Source organism: Xyrauchen texanus, chromosome 19 (genome assembly GCF_025860055.1).
Source record: "Xyrauchen texanus isolate HMW12.3.18 chromosome 19, RBS_HiC_50CHRs, whole genome shotgun sequence".
NCBI lineage: Eukaryota > Metazoa > Chordata > Actinopteri > Cypriniformes > Catostomidae > Xyrauchen > Xyrauchen texanus.
Genome location: NC_068294.1, coordinates 21,035,468 through 21,058,131, shown reverse-complemented (window position 1 = coordinate 21,058,131; position 22,664 = coordinate 21,035,468). Strand labels below are relative to the sequence as shown.

General features: G+C 40.2%; 2 protein-coding genes across 2 annotated transcripts; one reads left to right on the top strand and one right to left on the bottom strand.

Annotated features, from left to right (window-relative positions):
- Nucleotides 1–1,172: 1,172 nt before the first annotated feature.
- Nucleotides 1,173–3,302, bottom strand: LOC127659380 (coiled-coil domain-containing protein 106-like). The gene is made up of 2 exons (XM_052149165.1): nucleotides 3,199–3,302; nucleotides 1,173–1,495 (listed from the first exon to the last, which is right to left on the bottom strand). Exons 1-2 carry the CDS (start codon nucleotides 3,296–3,298, stop codon nucleotides 1,176–1,178), a joined length of 420 nt encoding a protein of 139 aa, XP_052005125.1. The 5' UTR covers nucleotides 3,299–3,302; the 3' UTR covers nucleotides 1,173–1,175.
- A 1,080-nt stretch (nucleotides 3,303–4,382) lies between these two features.
- LOC127659789 (uncharacterized) lies at nucleotides 4,383–6,954 on the top strand. The gene is made up of 4 exons (XM_052149746.1): nucleotides 4,383–4,446; nucleotides 5,226–5,339; nucleotides 5,432–5,639; nucleotides 6,472–6,954. The coding sequence occupies exons 1-4, from the start codon at nucleotides 4,406–4,408 to the stop codon at nucleotides 6,952–6,954; spliced, it is 846 nt and encodes a 281-aa protein (XP_052005706.1). The 5' UTR covers nucleotides 4,383–4,405.
- Nucleotides 6,955–22,664: the final 15,710 nt, after the last annotated feature.

The window sequence follows — 22,664 nt, the reverse complement described above, 5'->3', positions numbered from 1 at the left end:
GTTGTGAACACAGTCAAATAAAATGAGATATCCAGTGGGTGAGCACAGTGAAATGAAAATGTTGCTTGCCAGAATGTTTTAGATGGCATCTCTCACCCTGGTGGCACAGAGCTAATTCTCAGATTTATTAAGCTGCATCCTGATTTCAATCCACATCAGACCGAGGAAACAAGCAGTTGAGCTGAATAACCTCATATTGATTATGGAAATAAATACTCCCATCTACAAAACCTTGTCTCATTTTTGCACAACTCACTGTACGCGTGCTTCATCAACGCTGTGCTAATGTCGCATTGTTGAATGACACTTGAATCAGGATTCGCAGGTCTTTGCAAACAATGTTTTATAAGCCACCATGGTTCTGCTGCATTTATGACAATACCCTGTTTAGAGGGGCATAAATAATTCTGGTAGCTTCAGTTATAATGGCTCTGAATATGGATGTAATAATCATGATTCATGTTCATTTAAAAAACAGCCATCAAAGCCTTATTGGTCACTCACTGTCTCCCTAAATGTCTATGGTGATTACAGTCTTGATTCTGAATAGGTTCTGATGTTCTTAAAATAGCTGTGGACTTTGTTCACAATAAGAAAATACTTTGAAAATAATATTCTTTTTTTTCTTCAATTAAAATTTTTTATTGAATCAAAAACACACAAAAGAGAAAAACACAAAACATACTCATCGAACATTTAACTATTAACCTCCACTAATATCCCTCCCCAATCACCAACCCCATTCTGACACTCAATGAACACCCCTGTGGTCACATATAATAACACACACACACACACACACACACATGCACACACACAAAAAAAAAAAAAACACAAAAGAAAATATAATAAACATACATAATTAAACTAAACTTTTCTCTCCCAATCCCCTCCCAGAGAAAAAAAAATAAATAAATTAAATGTAGTGTAACGCATGTAACGCATAAAATGAAATAAAAATGGCAACTTAAAATTTGAGGTAGTTTTACAATTTAAAAAAGAAAAATCAAATTTGAGGTAGTTTTACAATTTAAAAAAGAAAAATCCCTTTAGAAAATATTACAAAATAAGGATAATAAATACATTAAATTAAATAATAAATTTCTCAAGTATCAATACATTGCACTTTTAGAACAGCCGAACAAACATAAACGGTAACACAAACTCCCAGTCACTTAAAAATTGCCCTTCCCAAGAGGGAGTAGTTTCCCTGATCTCTTCAGGGCCTGGACCTTGTCCTCGATGTCCGTACTGGTAACAATGACATCCAGACATTTACCAGCGAAATCTCCAAGCTTGTCCTTTCTGGTATGTTGTTTGCTTAGCTCAGCATATTTCTCTGGGGCAGCGATGGCAAGCTCAGCAATGGGCGCATTTAAGCTGATAGTGTTGCGGTCCACTCCCACCTTTCTGCATGCAGCAGTGATTGACTTCTTTTTTTTGTAGGTCCTCAGGACTTTAGCGTAGCGTTCTATGACTTCTGCTGGACCACGTGCTAAGACAATAAAAAAAGGAAACTTGGTATTAGCCTCAGGGAAATAAAATGTGCAGTATACTTTTCAGTTCTTCCATAGGAACCCTAGTCAAACATTGCATAATGTAAGTATTCGACTGTGTCAATCTCACAGTCAAAGCTTCGCGAGGGAAAAAAGGATCATGCCATTCAATCAAATGTTATATTGTTTTTAAATAGCAGGCTACTTATTAAATTAAGCGTCAAATAAAATGAATGTATTTTAAGATGACCATTTACAAAAACGTTTTTCAAATGCAGCCTTTAGATTACTTACGCCCGCTTCACACATACTCCGTGTGCAGTGCGTATGCGGTGCGTGTTGCGGTGCGTATGCGGTACAGGAGCAGCACGTGCTATAGTCCTTTCACATATGCTGCGTTTGCAGTGCGCTACTGATCCGCAGTTTCTGTGTGCCACAAAATCAAAAATGGCTAAGTAATTTTGATTTTAAATCCAAACGTTAACTTTGACATTGTTTAAGATATTGAAACACTATGAAAATTAATTTGAATCATTGTGATTCTTTGTTTTACATGTAAAATTTACATTGTTACCCCCCTCCCCAAAATATATAATGTATTTTTTGAGGGGGGAAAAAATCATATATGATGGCATTTTGCAACTTTTGGGACTAATCATACTTTTTTTATTTTTCTTGACCCTGTAATGTAGTAACTGTAGAACACATTAACTGTAATTATGCGTATATGATGACATTAACTCTTTCCCCGCCAAACACGGAATTTTCCGTGTTTTATGAAAAAACGCTTCCCCGCCAAACACGGAATTTTCCGGGTTTCCGTGTTTTAGGTGTTATAAGGTAAGGAAGACCCCTGCACATGTTTTGAAAGAGTACGCAACTCTTTGATCAAAGAAACAGACTGCGATCGTCTCAAACATGAAGAAATGGAGTATTGAGAAGCTCAAAATATCAGACATAAACATGCCTTTTTCTCAGCTTTTTGTCTGAAATGTTGTTTTTTGACAAAACCGACCTCTGTTCAAGTCGCAATAAAGAAAGAACAAATGAAGATAAAATAAAATCTTTTTTTTTGCCTAAAAGCAGAGGCCCAGATCTTTATTTCGATATATAGCATCTTCATATATTCATGGAAGAAAATATTCTGCGGGCCATTAAAATTTAGCGAAAATCGTCAAAAACCCTGGCGGTGGCTGGCAACTTTTTTTAAAAAACGCTGGCGGGGAAAGGGTTAATACAGTTTCTTGTCAATGTATGTCTATTTTAATGTGAACAACGCGCTGTCACTTTAATTCAGTGCGGTGCAGCACAGCAGAAATAGACTCGGTGCGGAAACGATCTCTGCACTGCTGTATACGCACCGCACCTGGAACGGATCGATGGACCGCACCCGCGTGCAGTGTGAAAGCTCTAACCTGTTAACATGGGTATGGAAAAAAATATGCACCGCATACGCACTGCAAACGGAGTATGTGTGAAAGGGGCGTTAAATTTAGAATTTATTATTAGACTAGTTATTATTTATTATACCTTCAGTTTTATATGAAAACTGACTGATTTGACATTTGTTGACTAAAAACACTTGTTGATACAACTAGCTTATACGTTATGGTAGGCTAATGAATGATTTGCTTCGTGACATTTTCTCTGGACCTCTTTGATTTTTTATTGAACACCCCTGGTTTACATGATTAACCATTACCTCTTGAAACACAGCTCCTTGTGTTTCTCTTGCTTTCTGTCCCCCTCATGCGTTTCTTCCTCTTCATCTTCTTCATTATCTTCTTTGACTTCTTCTTCATCCCTTTTCTCTTCTTCTTGCCATCGTCCGAAGTTGTGGAGGTTGAGAAGCTTGATGAGTAGTTGGTAGATGACGAGGAACTTGTCTCAGGGGATGAAGACAAATCAGAAGCTGACTTGGCAGAGGGGTCAGGGGATTTCTCATAATTTGTTAAGCTGGAGGTTTTTGATGCTGTATGATAAGACAATTATACATTGTCCCCATTAAACAGGAAAAACAAGAAGTACAGCTCACTATTAGGAAGATGTCCTTGATGTTTAGGACTTTAGGACACAATGTCCCAACTTTATTGGAATTGGGGTTGTAGATGATAATTCTGTAACGCTAACATTATTGTTCTTAACTTTCTTTCCTCTATTTAGCCTAAAGACTCATCTAATGACACTTACTTGGCCACTTCTCTAATTTTATTGTCTTCATGTGATTGAAGGGTCTTAGATATGGGAGGGTCACAAGTGCTCTATGGTTGTCTGTGGCAGGAATTTCAACTTAAGACCTACATAATCATTTATAATGTTAATATTTTGGCCTATGTCTATAACGTTATGAATATGAGAGAGAGAGGTTGTATTTCCGTCCACCTGAGGGAATTTTGCAAAGTAATAATAAGTTACTGGCAACAATCTAACTTGCGCTAACCTTAGCTAGCTAACTGTTATGCTGTTACAGTGTTACGTTATATTTCTTTACTTACCAAAAGAGTCATTCTCCATCTCAGAAATCTTCCTCTTTTGACCTTTCCTTTTTCCAGTACCGGCCCGCGTCTGAATCCGACTCGTGGTTTGGGGTAGGGATTTGACGTTGTCCACCTCCTCCATCCCGCCCGCGCTAACACGACGTTTGTCACGACACGACATCTTTCCCCGCCAGCTGCCTAAGCGGAACTTCCGCCCCGCCCCCACTCTCGCCCCCGCTCTCGCTCTTCCACGTTAGTCTCCCGCCAATAAACGAAATAAGAAATGACTTTCCCAAGATGGCCCTGCAAAACAAACTCAGGAAACTTATTTTTGAAGGAAGTTCGGTTAGAAAAACATTAAAGCTAATTAAATACCTTCAGAAAAATAAACTTCTCATGGGAAAAGCAAGATGCCGCAGATGTCACCAGAAGATGAGGCTCACCAAAAAGGGAGGACAGGACTATTACAGCTGGTAAGAACTTGTGTTGTGCTTCTTATAATGTAATGCAGACAAAACATTTTTTCTCTCAATTATATATCTCATTCTTTCTGTCTGCAGTGTACATAAGGCCTATTTCATAGTTTTTCACACGATTTCCAGACTTTTGGAGGTGTTTAATCTGGGATTACTTATTAAAAAAAATGAATTTATTCAAATCTTTTCAATGTGTTTCTAAGGCTATCTATTATTATTAAAGGTTAATACCACAATGAAAAATAAATATGTTGATATTCTGTATAGTGCAATATAAACTGAGCTTTACAGTGAAAGGGAAGCTAAGCTATAGTAGTCATGATTGAAGCCTAACTTATAGGAAATAACTAAAAACAAAGGTATTCTAACTCTCCTTGCGGGTCACTCCTTTTCACCCTCAAATAAAACCCCTCAAATGATAAAATGGTCTTTTGCAAAGTGTAATTTGTAATTTGTGTGTAATCTGTAATGTTATAACAAGTATAACAATATATAATAATATACAGCACACGGCTGCATACAAAATTTGGAGTTCCTTCATGCTACATGCATGTTAAAATATTGTAACATATACAATAAATAAAATAAAACAATATAAAAACAGTTATTTATATACATATATACAAACATTTATATGAATATAAACAGCAGCAACCAGATGATAGTATGAAAGTTTCATCTTCACAATAAACAGTCTGTCCTTCTTGATTGTAATGTAATGTAATTTACTGTAACACTAATGTTACCTATAAAAACTACTGTGTGTTTCTCTTAAGGACATGCCAGCGGTCAGTTCATCAGAGGACTAGGACCATGAAGTCAATCCGTGATAGGTCTCTTTTTCACAGGTCCCACCTTTCTCTTTTTCAGTGGATGCAGTTCATATATAGGTAATGTATTTTAAAGTGCTACATAATTAATTATTTCAAATAGCAACAAAAAAATGAAACGTAAATAAACTCAAGATTTTTTGTGTTCATAGATTTGCGCAGGGTCTCCGACTTCGACAAGTTGATATGATGCAGGATGAAATAGCAGCAAGCACCACAACCTTGTCAAGTATGTCTCAAAAGCTACGCCAAGTCTGCAGAGAAGCTGTGGAAAAGATGAGAATAAAAAAAGGGCAGCTCCTTGGTGGACGACGGGAATTTGTCCTTATTGACGAAAGTCTGTTCCGCCATAAGAGAAAGGTGTGAAGATTTGCAACGTAGTCCTTAAGCCTTTTTTGGTTACATGTCCAGTAGGCTTTTACACTCAAAGTTCCTTTCTTTCTACCTTTGTTTCTTAAAACAGTTTTTCATATAGACTTTATCATTTCTGCAGTTTAAGATTTCAGTGAATCTGCATATCAAAACACAACTTAGGAGCCATAATAAAAAAAATCTACAGATTATTGTTTATTTCTGTTTATGAATGCGATACCAAAAAGGATTTAATGTTTGGATCTTATAAAAAAGTAATAAAAAAAGTTCCCCTTTCAGATTGTTACCTGCAGAAGAACGGCTGTTCTCAGGTGTATTTGTTTTATTTTGCTATCACACTAATAAACCATAAATTAAATTACCAATCATTCTTTCATTTTGAGCTTGAATTCCCAGTTATTTATCAAAAGAATTTATTATATACAGATTTAATAGTACTGAAATGGAATGTATTGATATTCAAATGAAGGTTATTGCAGGAACATATTTAAAAAAAATGTAAAATATAGATCTACATAATAATAATCGAGATTTAGCCAAGAGGTATCGCAATATTATTTTGAGGTCATATCATACTTCTTGACTGGACAGATCGATATCCCAGAAGCTTGCATTTTACTGTATTGGGTGTTCCCTTCTTTCTTAAGCAGTAGTTTGCTTTTATTAATTTACCGCACCATTAGCCAATATTATTAAGAGGTGAAAAAACTGAAAAGAACCAATGGTTACCCTGAATTTACTTTAAAAAAAGCATGTTTTGCTGGAAATTGTTCACTGCATGAGGTCTTTCTTTTTTGCTTTGTTTGTGTCATCACAACAGTATGGGAGAGGAAGAATGGGCGGCACCTGGAGAAGGAGAAAATGGGTGTTTGGCATGTTGGGTGTGAAGCAGGAGGAACAGAAGGGAAAAAGGGTCAAGCCAGTGCTTCGACTGGTGGAGAGAAGGGGTCGTCAGAACCTTGTGCCCCTGATTGCACTCCATGTAAAGACTGGCTCCTCTATCATAAGTGACGAATGGCGGGCATATCGTACGCTAGGTGAGCTCGGGTTCAACCATGTGGCAGTTAATCACTCCAGGTGGTATGTGGATCCAAGAACGGGTGCCCACACCCAACATATTGAACGTGCCTGGAGAAGCATCAAGGAGCAGGTTTGGAGGCAGAGGGGGAATCGAACCGAACGCCTACTGTCTGACCATCTTTGCCTTGTTGAGTGGATGGAGTGGCTGGGCAGGAGACACAAAGGTGGCCCTCTCGGAATGCTCCTGCATGATATAGCGAAGACCTACCAAGTACCAAGTTAGGATGTAGCATGTATTTTTTTTTTATTTATTTATTTTTTTTGGATGAACACTCCTTTGAGATATGTAAGTCACTGAGTGAGAGAGGGAAATAATTACATTTTCTATGGAGTAAGTCTGTTTTAATTTGAATACTTTTTTCAAACTTCTTTTTGACTTGAAGTTTTATAGAATGTTCTTTTGGTTGATGCGTTTAGTTAAGTTATGAAATGTGTATTATTATACAAAAAAAAAAAAAAAATGTTACAGTGTGATTTCCTGCTTCACAAATAAAACACCATTTTTTTCCAACATACTCATTTTATTTTTTACAAACATTACCTTACTGTTCCCACTTTAGTTTAGGTAGCTGCAAAGGTGCATTGTTAATGGTTAATAAGTGCATAATAAAGGAGTTATTAATTTAAATAAGACACTGTTCCCACTTTATTTTAGGTAGCTGCAAAGGTGCATTGTTAATGGTTAATAAGTGCATAATAAAGGATTTATTAATTTAAATAAACACTGTTCCCACTTTATTTTAAGTAGCTGCGAAGGTGCATTGTTAATGGTTAATAAGTGCATAATAAAGGATTTATTAATTTAAATAAACACTGTTCCCACTTTATTTTAAGTAGCTGCAAAGGAGCATTGTTAATGGTTAATATGTGCATAATAAAGGATTTATTAGCCATAATAAGGCATTAATATAAACCACTTACAGTCTAATTACTGTCATTAAACATCCTATTAACATTGATAAGTGGTCTATAAACTTTTAACAAGTTTCTAATAAGTGTTCAAAAATATCTTACAAGCAATAACAAATGTGTTTTAGGACATTACTAACACTCATTAAGTCTAATTAATGTTAATAAACATCTTATTAAGGTTCATGAGGTATAAATAGCTTGTTAACAAGTTTCTAATAAGGGCTTATAATTGTCTTATAAGCAATAATAAATGTGTTAATTGTGCTTTAATTAACCCTTATATGAAGTAATTAATACTTATATGCATCTTATAAGGTCTTATAAGTGTCTTATTAACTGTTAATTACTGCTTATTACAAGCACCTTAAAATAAAGTGTTACCGGACTTGGCTATGCTATCAAATTGCTTGAAATAAGAGAGGGGGGCATCTACAGGTGGAGATTGTAACAGGTAGTTACATTTTGAAATACAATTCATTTTATAACATTAACCTTCCCAATCATAGATAAATGTAATGAAACCCACCTGCCCACATCGCTCAAAAAACTTTTTATTAAAGTGTCAAAATTAATGAACTCTATCTTAGACGAATTTGCTTGGATTAAAATGCCCAAATACTTAATACCCTGTTTGGGCCACTGGAAGGTGCCTGGCTGGAAAGCCGTTACTGGGCTGTCAGAGCAAAAGCTTTGGATTTAGACCAATTGATTTTGTATCCTGAGAACTTAGAAAATAATTAATAATTATATGGAGGCAAGTCATAGAACTAATGGGGTCTGAGATGAATAATAAAATATCATCTGCATAAATCAAAAGCTTATGCGCTACACCTCCCACCACCACCCCTGGAAAATCATCTTCCCTTCTTATTGTGGCTGCTAATGTTTCCAGGGAAAGACAGAACAATAATGGGGAAAGAGGGCAAACCTGCCGGAGTCCTCGACACTGCCGTCCACCCAGGGGAGCGCCGCTGCCATCCTCCGGGGGAGGGAGTAGACCGACTGCCCGGACGCGGTGAAAGGCCGCCGTCCGCGAGGCGAATGGGGACTGGACTCCCCGACTGCCTGGAGTGATAGAGCCGCTGCCAGGGGTGGAGGAGAGCCCTACCATCCCCCCCTAGAAATGTGGAGGGGTCGTAGGAAGACCACCGTCCGCAAGGGGAGGAGGTAAGTGTCTCTCCGACTGCCTGGTGCTTCTTGGAGGGCAGGGCCGGGTTGTGATTATACACACCTGGTCCCTTATCAGGCTAATTAAGCCTCCAAGAGGGATAAAGGCTGATGGCAGATGGTGGTGCGATGAGAGAGAGATCGTTTACGGACATGTCCGTCATGTGTGTGTGTGTTTGTCTTTTGGTTTAAGTTAGTCATTAAAATATAATTTATATTGACAAGCCGGTTCTCGCCTCCTCCTTTCCATTGAACTACGTTACAATATTCTAGTATAAATCTTATGGACTGATGAAAAATGGATATTCCCTACCAGATGGGTTCAAAAGTCTCCAAATATCTGTAAGACCAAGATTTGTACACATCATATGAAGAGTCACTGTTGCTCTTGGGGTCTTAAACACCTTTGCTTCACTATGATCAAGGATTGAGTTCATCCAAAGATTAAGTACCCTTCCAATATTATATCATGAGGGGTGCCAGCGGCTTGCAACATCCCTTCAAGATCTACAAAAAAAGCCCTGATCATCAGTGTTAGGTGCGTATTTATTAGCCAAAATCAACCTTTGCCCCTGAATTTCAGCTAAAACAATAATGACTCTTCCTAATTTATCTTTAATAATTTTGAGACATTTGAATTGTAGATGCTCACTTATCAGTGTAATGACTCCCCTGCTTTTACTTAAGCCAGCATTAAAGAAAACATGTCCACCCCATATCTTCACATATTTTTCAGCTTCCTGTAGGGAAAAATGTGTTTATTGAAGAAACATTATATCATATTTTTTACATTTAAGAAAATAAATAACCTTACTTTTTTAATGGGGTGCCCCAACCCATTCACATTCCACGTGGAAAGAGACAATCCACTCATATCAACATTTGACATATTTTCATATTAGAAAAAATAGCTTGTGTGTTAAAAATAAAATTATAAAGACCCCATTCCAACATTAGAGCAACAAACAAACCTTGGATTTCCCCCAGAAAAAAAAAAACTGAAAAAATTATCCCTGCACAAGACAGCGCCAACTGCCGTTCATCCCTCTAAACTCAAACAGTCCATGTACACATACAAGAGCACCCAAGACAACTTTGCCATTGGATTGCTCAAGTCCGGTGCTTCTATAAAAAGTTTGTGAAAATTACGCAACAGAAAATAATCTATAAAACAAACTCCTGCCAATATGAGGCATAAGCACAAATAACGTGTTGATTCATCCATATAACCGTCCTGAAGGTGTGTTCCTGAAGCTGCTAGCGGAACCAGCACACAAAAAAAGAAACAAAAAGGCCTTTCAGTTTCCTCTATTAGGAACTCTAAACCAAGAGAGATTACATGCATGAATGGCTCAGAGAAAAATATATTTATTCTCTAAGGTGTATATGTTGTTTCATTTTGTGTACATAGGTACTTCACACAGTCATGCCGAAAGTACCTTAATTGCTGTCAAAGCACTTTAATTGTACAGATAGCAAAATAAGCCATTTTCATGGACAGTTACCCCAGCTGTCTCCACTGCAAGGCCAGTTCTACCCTTTCACGTCAATGATCACCATCATTATACCAAAATTTTTCCATACAACTCAATCTTGTTCTGGTGGATTCATGTACAGTATAGACATTTATGTGTACTGTATATAAAGACGTGTCAAAAGTCAACTACAAGAGACTAATAGACTGGAGGCTTTGATAGATTTTAAATCTATTTCCTTGGTATTTATTCATCTTCACATTCAATGTATTATAGTTTCTTTCAACACGTAGGGCTTTATGAGATATAATATCCTATATCATATTAAATGCCATTACACATGCGGTATTATGCTGTCTACATGCATTAGCATATGGACTAAAGTGAGCAAATCAATTAAATAAAATCAATTAAAGCTGCGATCTGAATTCACAAAAGAAAGTGCAAGCACTTTTGTGAACAGCCTGAGAAAGAAAGAAAGATGATGTAAAAAGAGATTATGTATTGTATATATAATGAACTGGCTAAACTGTTTTACCTGATTTCTGTGCATCAGAAGAGACTAACATCCTAGTTAGTGTGCATTTGCAATATTTAATATGTATAAATATAAGAATATTTTAAAGTGATGGAATATTAATTCATCATTACGCATCAACCTAATGTGATGAATGAGTAAATATCTGTTAGGGCAGAATTGCTACTTATTCATTATTTCTAGAATGATGTTTTAGAACAACACTTTTTCTTTATGTTGTTTCTTTTTTTTGGAAGAGTTCTAGATTAATTATAGACCAAAATGAAATTACCATTTTCACTCTCTGTTGAAAGGTACACTCATTTGCTGTAGCAATGATTTTTCCATGCATAAAAATGTAGTTTGAAAATCTAATATTAGAACTTTACTCCCCTAACAAGACAAAAAAAGAAAATGGTACAGTTAGAAATTTCCCTGTGGTATAGCATTTAAGGTAAGCTAATTTTCCACACCTTATTTGCTTCCCCAACTGTATTTTATCTCTGAAGGCAAAGTTAATCTGTGTTTACTGTATACTTAATTACACAATAGTACTTGTTTTCAGCATTAGTACATGAAAAGAAACACCAATTTCTTCAAATGAATATATTAGCTATTCCAATGTAAGGGCAATGCTATTTTCTATAAATGTCATGTTGGGGCAGGTTGTCACATGTTCCCTGTCAAAAAGCTACACATATGATGCTGCGCTGAGTTAGCACTTTGGGAACAACTTTAGGTGTGACCAGCTGTGAATATGTGTGCAACACGTCAATGAAAATTGACCGGAATTTATAGCCTCTGCCGGTGACATCATTGGATGCACCTGTAGCAGGGCTATAAATAAATGCGTCACAGGAGCGTCATCAGATCTTTAGTCTTCAGATCACTCTGTGTGTGTGTGTGCGCTTCATGAGCCTGTCAGAAACGTTCTACTTTCCTCTGCTAGGAGTTCGATTTTGTTAGGCAGTGTGCAGATACCTTTCTCTTCTTTCTCTAAAAAAAAAAGAAAAAGAAAATGACTGAAAGACAGAGCAATCGGTGTGTGTTCCCTTGTCTACGCTCTATGGCTGAGAGGGACACACATCAGTTTTGCTTTGTATGTTGGGGGAAGAGCCTGCTGCTCTCGCGTTGGGGCGGGGCGGGTGCAAGCATTGCGATCCGCTCTCAGTCAAAATGCTTTGTACTCATCTTGCTTACTTCCGAGAGTCAGTGCCCACACTTCAGTCGTGGGGCTCTCGTATGGATCTGGCTGAGGAGTGAGAGACGGGTCCGTCCCTATCGCTCACTCTCTCTCCAGATCCAGCTGGTCCTTCCCGTGATCCTGAGGCGTGCTCCGGCGCCTCTTCGGTTCATGAGGGGGACCTTGAATCTCTTGAGTCTGCGGACTTTGAGTTACCCACCTCTGAGCATTCCGGGCATGATAATAAATCATCGGAGGAATTACTCGAGGTGATTACTTGTGCCGTGGCCAGGCTTCAATTAGACTGGCCATGCAAACAAGAGACCCCCAAATGCTCCAAGTTGGAGGACAGATTTCTGTCTGGTGGCCAGGGGAAGGGAATGCCTCATCAGTCCCTTCCTTTCTTTGATTACCTCCATGACGAGCTCTCTCATTCATGGAGGAAACCCTATACTTCCCGTGTCTATGTGCCCTCGACGTCGATATATTAGACTATCGTGGGTACCTTCTGCCAGGTATTTCTATGTGGGTCCTAAGAACAGTAGAAAAAGGCTACAGAATTAAATTTGTTCGCAATCCTCCGTGTTTCAACGGAGTGGTTTCCACTATCGTGAACCCAGAGCTGGCATGTCTACTGTGGAAAGAACTGCAAAATCTCTTGGCCAAAGGGGCCATAGAACGTGTTCCCCTTCCAGAGAAAGAGTCAGGTTATTACAGCAAATACTTTCTGGTTCCCAAGAAGGGTGGGGGGTTGCATCCGATATTAGATCTTCAAGGCTTGAATCGCTCAGTCAGGGCGTTCAAGTTCAAGATGCTAACTATCAAGACTGTCGTGTCACAAATCCAACATCACGATTGGCTGGTCATGATCGATCTTATGGATGCATACTTTCATATAGAAATTTTGCCATAGCACAGGAAGTTCCTGAGGTTCGCTTTCGGGGGCAAAGCCTTCCAATATCGGGTTCTTCCGTTCAGCCTAGCCCTATCACCCCGCACATTCACAAAATTTTTGGAGCAGATTTATTGTCCAGACAGAAAATACCAACGGGGAGTGGAAACTCCACCCCGAGGAAGTGGAACAAATCTGGGTGAGATTTTACAGGGCAGAAGTGGACCTCTTCGCTCTCAACAGACAGTGCAATGTCCCCTCTACTTCTCTCTGAGTCACCCAGCCCACCTGGGTCTGGACGCGATGGCGCATACATGGCCCAGAATGCACCTGTATGCGTTTCCCCCGGTTTTCCTGCTCCCAGGAGTCTTGGCCAGAGTTCGCTAGCAAGGATCCTGCCTCTTACTGATAGCACCACGCTGGCCGAACTGGGTATGGTTCTCTTTGGTGATTCTGGACAGGAGGGACCTTCTGTCTCAGGCGCAGGGGACAATATTTCATCCCTGGCCTGAGCTTGTTTGGCCCCTGAAGGGTACCAACTGAGGGACACTGGGTTTTCACCTGAAGTTATCGAGACCATTCTAAGTGCTAGGGCTCCCTCCACTAGAAGATGTTATGCCAATAAATGGTGTGTCTTTGAAAGATGGTGCAGTGCACATAATGCAGATCCAGTTAACTGCCAGATTGCTTCAGTTCTGGACTTTCTGTAGGAAAAATTGTCAGCAGACACATACCCAGCCACTCTCAGGGTCTATGTGGCCGCCATTTTGGCTTCCACACCTTGATTGACGGGGTGCCGTTGGGGAGACATCCGCTTCTCGCTTGCATCATTCGTGTAGCTATGCGACTGAGGCCTCCTGCTAGGACCAGGACCCCTTCATGGGACGTAGCAATAGTCCTTGAGGGTCTGGTTGAGGCCCCCTTTGAACCTCTAGAGTCAGCGTCTGATAAACCTCTGACTCTCGCTCTTATGGCAATCACCTCTCTAAAAAGAATTGGGGATCTAAAGGCTCTGTCTGTCTTGCCAGCCTGCTTAGATTTTGCCCCAGGAATGGCTAAAGCAATTTTGCACCCTAATCCTGACTACCTGCCTAAGGTTCCTTTCTTGACTTTACATCCGGTCATTCTCGAAGCCTTCTGCTCCCAGCCGTTTAAAATGCCGGAGCAGGAAAGACTTCACAGACTTTGTCCAGTCAGGTGCCCTTCAGACTTATGTCCACCTCACTAGCCAGTGGCATAAGTCAGGGCAACTATTCATTTGCCATGGGGGCCACAACCGGGGAGCGGCTGCCACCAAATAGACTATGTCGCATTGGGTGAGGGACGCTATTGCCCTTGCCTACGAGGTGCGTGGTCAAGCTTCGCCAGTAGGTATCATGGCTCAGATCATACCAGAGGGGTCGCCTCCTCTAAAGTCTTGGTAAAGCCATGTTTGTGATGCAGCAGGCTGGTCCTCTCCGCACACATTTATACGATTTTATAGTTTGAATGTTCATGCCACTCCTGGGTCTTATGTCCTTGAGTCAACATCACAAGCTCATGTCTGAGACCTCCCGTGCTTTTGTGAGCACACTACACAACCGTAATGGGTTAGGATATCCACAGTGTGGCGGCATGGGTATTCTCGTTCCCAAAGCGCTAACTCAGTGCAACATCATAAGTGTAGCTTTTTTGACAGGGAACGTCTTGGATTACTTAAATGTTACCCGTTCCCTGATAAAAACGGAACAAGATGCTGTGCTTCATTGCAGCACTGGGATGCCCCAGGATGCTGCTCAGACAAAATACCTGACGATGCACCTGTGACGCATGTATTTATAGCCCTGCTACAGGTGCATCCAATGATGTCACTGGCAAAGGCTATAAATTCCAGTAAATTTTCATTGACTTGTTGCACATATTCACAGCTGGTCACACCTAAAGTTGTTCCCAAAGTGCTTACTCAGTGCAGCATCTCGTTTCGCTTTTATCAGGGAACAGGGGTTACAGTTAAGTAACCCTAGATGTTTCTTGTGTTGCAGTTTTATACAATGTATTATTTACAATATATGTTTCAGAATTTCTTTACTGTTTAAAGCTGAAGTATGTAACTTTTCTGTATTAAATCACTTTTCTTATCCAAGCTTAATATGCAGATACAAGTATTAGTATGATATTAATAGGTTAATTTTAAAACACTGTGTTTTACTCTGTTTGTTTTAAGAGGCCAACATAGACTCACCTCAATAACGTTACCCAACCAATGTTATGAGTTGGGGGTAGGACTATCTCTTTGTTTGACCAATGGCAAATGGGGGATGTTTTCAGAAAGTTGTTTTGAAAACAAAATGTGTTTTTTTAATTCCATTTGGTGGTGCTAGAGGTGCAAAAATTACATCCTTCAGTTTTAAATGTAGCTAAAAATCCTAAAATCTGTTATTTAATGGAAGGTTCCCACAGTTTCAACTTGCCCTATATAGTGTGACAACATGTCAAGGTGACCATGTTTTCAACTATCTGTATCTTTTTTCCTGTGAAATAACGTAAAAAATATACAATAGCTTTTATGTAACCAAGACTTTAAGGTATGTGTCTATACAAAAATTGATTTTCACTAATATACTCATTCTGAGATATATTCTTTGGAGTAGAAAACTCGCCCTGATCCTCCTTAAAACATAATGAATTCTGACCAAAATTCTAAAAAAGTCACATCACTCAACTGGGATGTACTTTAAGTATTTGTAAGAGATCACATTAAATAAACAGAGAAAGCACATTAAGCGAAGAAATCAGCTTCAACTTTTCAGTTTCAAGATTTCTATAGCTACAGTACAAAAAAGCAAAGCTACTATCATGCAAAGATCCAGTTCATTACAATTATATTCCAGGTAAATAAAACACTCATCCACAGTTATTCAACAACAAGTCAAATGTTTAATAAATATGAATGTGCTATGGTGCATCAACTAACTATCAAACTGAATAATATACTCCCACTGTTTACCAGTTAATTAAATTTTCAGAAACATAGCAGGCAAACAAACCACACCTGCAGAGTGTTTATACATGTGTATGCATACATTTGCTAAGATGCAATACATCTACCTGAGAGAGAGAGAGAGAGAGAGAGAGAGAGAGAGAGAGAGAGAGAGAGAGAGAGAGAGAGAGAGAGAGAGAGAGAGAGAGAGACTACACACGCTTCATAAACAATACATTCTTAATCTAAAGTATACTGTTACTTATAGACTCAAATCATCATCAAATACACAAGACAAAATAACATAATAAACATTCTGCTACACTTTGCATATTTGGCTAGTTGATATGTTGATAATATTGGGCTCTATTCTGTCTACCATCATGGTAGATTTTGATGTAATCACTGTTTTGAACAAGTTGGAAAAGTTTTCAGAGCTGTTTTAAAAAACAAATATCATCATAAACCACATCATATTAGCTACACCATAAACAACACTTACCTGTAAGCCAGTTATATCTGATATCAACGGTTCACTATGGTGTCTGCAGAGGCACTAAATCCCAAACCCATATAATAAAATTTTAAAAATATTAGATAACCTATGAAAAAAGAGGAATTTTTAGCTACACGTTTTAATTACCTAGGGGCATTTTTGCACCAAGCTCTGGTTAATTTCTGACCCTAATAGGCATGCATTTGCTTGAATGCATACTTCTATGAAAGAGCGATAAATCAGAGAGAGAGAGAGAGAGAAAGACACAAAAACATTTGCAGGTTTAAAGGGTAAAGGCAAAAACACAGATAACAAAAACAGGATAGAACGAGGTATGGAAAATGGAGTGCACTTTTAAATGAATGTTTACAGTCATAACAAATCTGTGTCACATAAATCAAAGTGTTTTGGAAATGTAAATGCAGCTGTCCTACATGCTTGACACACACAGTCCCTGCTGGAGAAAGAGAGAGAGAGAGGAGAGAGACAGAGAGAGAGAGTATGTGGCCTCCTGTCATCATATGAGGGAGAGAGGCTTACCTCTCATGATATTACAGCTCTATTGAAACTGCTAATTGTGTGTATTTAATTTATTACCATTATTATTTATTTATTGTAAATGCATGTTTTTATGTTTGTAACATGTTTATAACTCAATGCTTTGGCAACATTTTACATTGTATACAATCATGCCAATAAAGCCAATTTGAATTTGAAATTGAGAGAGAGAGAGAGAGACTGACTTAGTTAAAATTTACCAGCTAGCGCTCACCCTGGACATCTGCTGAGAGCTCAGGCTAAATGAGGACATCTTAGAGTGAAGCTGTGTAACAAGGCCTCCAGTCAGCCACTGTCTCTGCTCTCTGTGAGCACTCTCCTCACTTCCCTGCTGACTGGGGCCCTGGCTATGCATTATGCATGGCCCACAGGTCCCAGTGCATGTCACAGGTAGCCATCATCCACATGGAGGTGAGCAGCTCAGGGAATGCAGGCAGACGGCCACTGACAGGGGGTCTGTTCATTAAGCAGCAGGTGCCAGGGTGGGTCAGGGTGTTACCCAATTTAACACATCACAGATGAAGCCTTTTGGGAAAATTATGTTTGATTGAGTTTATTGAGTTACCTCACATTGATGTTTTGGTTATATTGATAACATTTTATTTTTATGATAATTAAAATAATAAATTTTAGACATTACGAGGGGCCTTTCAGACCGAAAACACTCTTCTGTTAAATCAATAATTTGTTTTTAGAAGACTTACAGTCAATTGTCTGGTTATGAATTGTGCATTGTCTGCATATGGGCATGGTGCTGACTGAACTAAACCATAAAATATTCACAAAGCAGTCGTAGTGCACATGTCGAACGCATCCATTCAGTATATGGTATCGTCATGTGGTCAGAAGAGCATACTTTTTTTTCATTAGAACAGCCTCAATAGTACACAAATTTAAATTAGTAAATAACTATTTTCACAAGCTTTTAATCAGTCTTGTATAAGATAAAATAAGGTGTATTTTGATGTGTAATGCACTTTATTTTTGAACAGCTTTTTTACATTGTGTATTGGCGTAGTGGTCTAAAGCACATAACTGTAAATCAGAAGGCCGCTGGTTCGATCCCCACGGCCACCACCATTGTGTCCTTGAGCAAGGCACTTAACTCCAGGTTGCTCCGGGGGGATTGTCCCTGTAATAAGTGCACTTATTACAAGGTGCACGAAGGACAGCCTTGACGATCCTAATATATATATATATATATATATATATATATATATATATATATATATATATATATATATATATAGGCTGTCATGAGGAGCATGAGGTCTGAGAACCAAGTCCGGGTGAGCCAATAAAGTGTCACTAGGATGACCTGCTCCTCGTCCTCCCTGTCCTTGCCCAACGTCTGTGCAAGTAGGCTCACTGGCGGAAACCCAAACTTGCGTAGCCCCAGGGGCCAGCTGTGTGCCAGCGCGTCTGTGTCGAGGGGAGCCTCGGTCAGAGAATACTATACCGGGCAGTGGGAGGATTCCCGGGAAGCGAATTGACTGAATTGACTCCAAATCAGCTGGACCACATGGGGCTGGACCACATGGGGGTGGAGTCTCCACTCTCCCCTGAACCTGACCTGCCTGCTGTTGAGTTTCCCAGGATATGAGTGGCCCACAATGATGTGAGACGGCAGACAAGTTGCGACATTCGACAAGAGCGTAGGCCACCTTGGTGGTTGATGTATGCTACCGTTGCTGTGTTGTCAGTCCAGACCAACACGGCTTGCCCCAGATCAATGGCGAAATCCTCCGCAAGGCAAGTAATACTGCCAGCAACTCAAGGCAGTTGATGTGCCAACACAGCCGCGGACCAGTCCAAAATGCCGGCAACTGCGTGCTCATTGTACACGGTGCCCCAGCCATGCTTGGAGGAGTCTGAAGCCAGTGCTGAAGCGGTCTCATATGCATCAACCCGAGTGGTGTGACCACCGCCGAGGATGCCATATGCCCCAGGAGCCTCTGAAAGGATTTCAGTAGGACTGACATCTTCTGTCTGAATGTACTCACACAGTTCAGCACCAACTGTGCACGCTCGTTCATTGAGACCGAGTCTAAATACATACTGAGAAAAGAGATGCTCTGAACGATATCAAACTGCAGGAAGGGTCTGTGTCGAGGTAAAACCGAGACATGGAAGTACGCGTCCTTCACGTCTACCGCCATGAACCAACCTTGATGAGGGACGCTCAGCTAAAATGCGTTTTTGCATCAGAATCTTGAACAGGAGTCTGTGCAAAACCCAGTTCAGAGCTCGCAGGTCCAAGATTGGCTGCAACCCGCCGACTTTTTAGGGTATGATGAAGTAGGTGCTATAAAATCCCTTCTTCATCTCGGCTGGAGGAACAGGCTCTATCACGTCCTTCCATAGGAGGGAGGCGATCTCCGCGCACAATATCACATGCTCACCTTTCACCGCAGTGAAGCGGATGCCTTTGAACCCGGGCGAGCGCCTGGCAAACTGAATCACATAGCCAAGTCGGACAGTCCTGATCAGCCCGCACGAGGGGGACCAAGAGAATAATTGTCTAAGACATATCAGTGGGCGAGGCCTCGTGACGGACCGGAGCCTGAGGTGCCACTTGTAGCATCTGTGGGGCATAGACGGGGCGGCTGTGGCTCAGGTGGTAGAGTGGGTTGGCTGCTATTCGAAAGGTTGGTTCGATTCCCGGCTCACATACTCATGCCGAATTGCCCTTGGGCAAGACACTGAAGCCCAAGTTGCTCCCAGTGGTAGGCTAACACCTTGCATGGCAGCTCTACCGCCATTGGTGTATGAGTGTGTGCGTGAATGGGTGATAAAAAGTTTAAGTTTAAAAAAAGCGCTATATAAGTGCCGACCATTTACTTGTGGCCGTGCCAAGTCTAGGGACATCAAAGTACTTACCTGGCTCCTTGTGAACACCCCCAGAACGGCCTGGGACGAGGGAGGTAAAAGTTCGTCCTCGTGACCCATGGAGACATCATATCGGGGCGGATTTGTGCCATAGCTGGGCATGTGGGGGCAGGAGGCCCACCTCCAGGGCGCCAAACCTGCTAGAGAGAAATGGTGTCCGTCGGCCGTGCAGTTCTTTGAGTACCTCGGCTTGGTGCACTTGCAGGAGAGCCATGGCGTGCAGGGTGGAGGCGGCCTGTCCAGCACTACCGTAGGCCTTAGTAACCAGTGACAGAGTAAACCTACTGCCCTTGGACAGAAGTCTCCTATGGCTCCGCCAGGTGGTGGTGTTCTGCAGCCACAGGTGCGCCGCGATTTGCCTTATCCACATGGGGAGTCGCCGAGCACCCCCTGGCAGCCCACCAATGAGGGTAATAAGAGCGGATGAGCCCGCAGACCAGATCCGGGCAATAAATGGTGCCCGCCACAATCACTTGAGTTCATCATGCACTTCCGGCAAGAAAGGTATGGGGGTGGGGCACGGCTGTGATCGGCACTTGGGGTCCCATGACCAATCATCAAGCCACGAGGGTTGAGGGGGCACTGGAGGATAATCCAGCTCCTTTTATACCCGTATGTCCAGGGGAGTGGCATGCAAATTCCACTTGCCAATTCTCACTGGCCTTTTCTCAAAGATCAGAGATGTATGCTGCTCCCATGGGCGACCCGTAGTTTCATTTCATCGACACAACATCGAGTGAGTGACAGAAGCCTGACTAATCTAGACTGACATGCAACAGAGCAATTCAGTTAGCACTCTATAGATATTAAGTCTATAAAGTCATCCTTGATCTTTAAGGAACATTTTCATTTTATATTTTTTTATCTTGGAAGATAATTAGAATTCATTTAGGGTAGGCCAATTACAGCAAGTTCAATAAAACATGTACCATACAATTATTTTGAGCACTACATTTACCTTGTACTGCTAATTACTGTAAATATTAACTTTAAAGTTATTATATGTAGTATTCTGTATAAAAAAAAACATTTAAAGCGGTAGTAAACACCTTTGTCGGTGTGTTCTTTCACTGGTGTTTGTGCTATTTTAAGTTGTTGGGAACAGTGGAACACAAACAAAAGCCAATGCCTGTGTGTGTCCAATGGAATAAGCAGGATTTCTTTTGGGTGAGCAGTGGATTGGGCCAGAGGAAGGTAAAGCTGTTAACTCCCTGGCCTCCTCCGAGATAGAGACAGCATCTGCTGGGCAGATAAAGGCATCAGTCACAGCTGGGCTCAGTCCCTGCAAACCCCAGTTTTGGCATTTACTCTATCGATTAGGATCCCAAGAAGCTGCAGTCTGCTGTGATAAGAGCAAAATGGGCAAGTCTTTGGAAATGGGGGCTTATAGAAGCATAGAAATATTCTCTTTGGCTTGCTGTCTCATCTCAGCAGATAAATCACTGTATTGATGTGACCTGGCCCCATTCAGCCACCAACTTTTATTAGCTTGTAATAGGAATGTCATTTGAAAGTGACAAATCTGACAGCTTTTTTGCTGAGAATATGCGAGGCTCTGATTTAATAAAACCATCCCTCTGTTTTCATAACAGAAGCAGAAAGAGGAGAAAAAGTAGTATTAATTGTAGCCAGAGAGCACAGCAAAGATGGATGGAAGCATAGCAAAAGCAAGGTAGAAACATGTTCACAGCAGCTCATCACCCATCCTAATGCTCTCCGTCTTCCTTTCAGCCTCTTTGGTAAGCTTTCATTGCGATTTCACAAAACACGTTCATTTCTCTTTCGAATCTTGCTGCAGACAGAATGTCACATCTGTTAACATAAAAAAATAGATGTATTTTTGTGAATAGAAAATTGCAGGAATCTCAATGCAATCCCTCCAACAGTTGACATTCACTTGAAACTGCTTAGATACTGAGAGCATACTGTCAGACTCTGTATAGAGAAGATGATTGCTCCAGGATAACAAGAAGATTACTGAGTAATCAAACATCCAAATATGCATCTACAGGTATATGACATAATTCTGATTTCCTATGCCAGATGTCTATTTCACCAGTGGAGAGGGCATGTTTGCATTATTTACTATATGTGCTCTACTATTAATTATGAACAGTTGGTTTTGATTTGTCAAGCGGTGTTCCAAGAGTGCTGATATTTAGTATAACAACACTGGAACACTTCACTGTCTGTATCTTTCAGCTTGTTGTGTTTGTTCACTGTGCTCCTGTTTGCTGTCAGTCTGTGTGTTGCTAGGTGACATGCAATGTTTGATCCTGCTTTGGATTCTTTTGGAACTATTCTGACAGGCAGAGCAAAAATGAACAAAACAAATTGTGTCTAAAATGTAAGCTAATCAATATCACGTTATTGTACTGAATATCAGCTTGCCGATGTTTACCTGCAACCTTATTAAATTCGATTAAGTAATTTTGTCAATTCATAATAAAAAATATGCATACACTTAGATTAGTTTAGAGCTCTGAGCCAACCTTCCCAAAGCAACCACATAGCAGCAGGGATTTATGCACTTTGCACAACATAAGTGGTCAGAGGATTTGCCCAGGGCAAGAAATGAAGTTGGACCTTCCCACTGGCTTATGGTTTGGAGGTCTTACCACCAATCCAACAGCCCTTTTTTAAAGTCTGATTTATATGTAAATTGACTATGTTTTAGATGCTGTTAGTACGTCAGTATTTTACATTTCAGTGTCAATACACATAAAAGCAAATATACATGTGCTAGAACCAAACATAAAAATACATATGAATACTTATGACATCACTTTGATATATATAAAAAAAATGTCTGTGCACTGCTAAATATAATTTTCTTAATCAGTATATTCTCCTTTTAAAGAAGCAAAATTGCATTTGTTAGGACT

Bases quoted from the DNA above. Each gene is read 5' to 3' on its own strand.
- LOC127659380 (XM_052149165.1), bottom strand. From the start codon at position 3,298: ATGAAGAAGAAGTCAAAGAAGATAATGAAGAAGATGAAGAGGAAGAAA. The intron at 1,496-3,198 runs GTAATGGTTAAT...TTATTGTCTTAG, and splicing joins AAGGAGCTGTGTTTCAAGAG to CACGTGGTCCAGCAGAAGTC.
- LOC127659789 (XM_052149746.1), top strand. From the start codon at position 4,406: ATGAGGCTCACCAAAAAGGGAGGACAGGACTATTACAGCTG. The intron at 4,447-5,225 runs GTAAGAACTTGT...GTTTCTCTTAAG, and splicing joins GGACAGGACTATTACAGCTG to GACATGCCAGCGGTCAGTTC. The intron at 5,340-5,431 runs GTAATGTATTTT...TTGTGTTCATAG, and splicing joins TGGATGCAGTTCATATATAG to ATTTGCGCAGGGTCTCCGAC.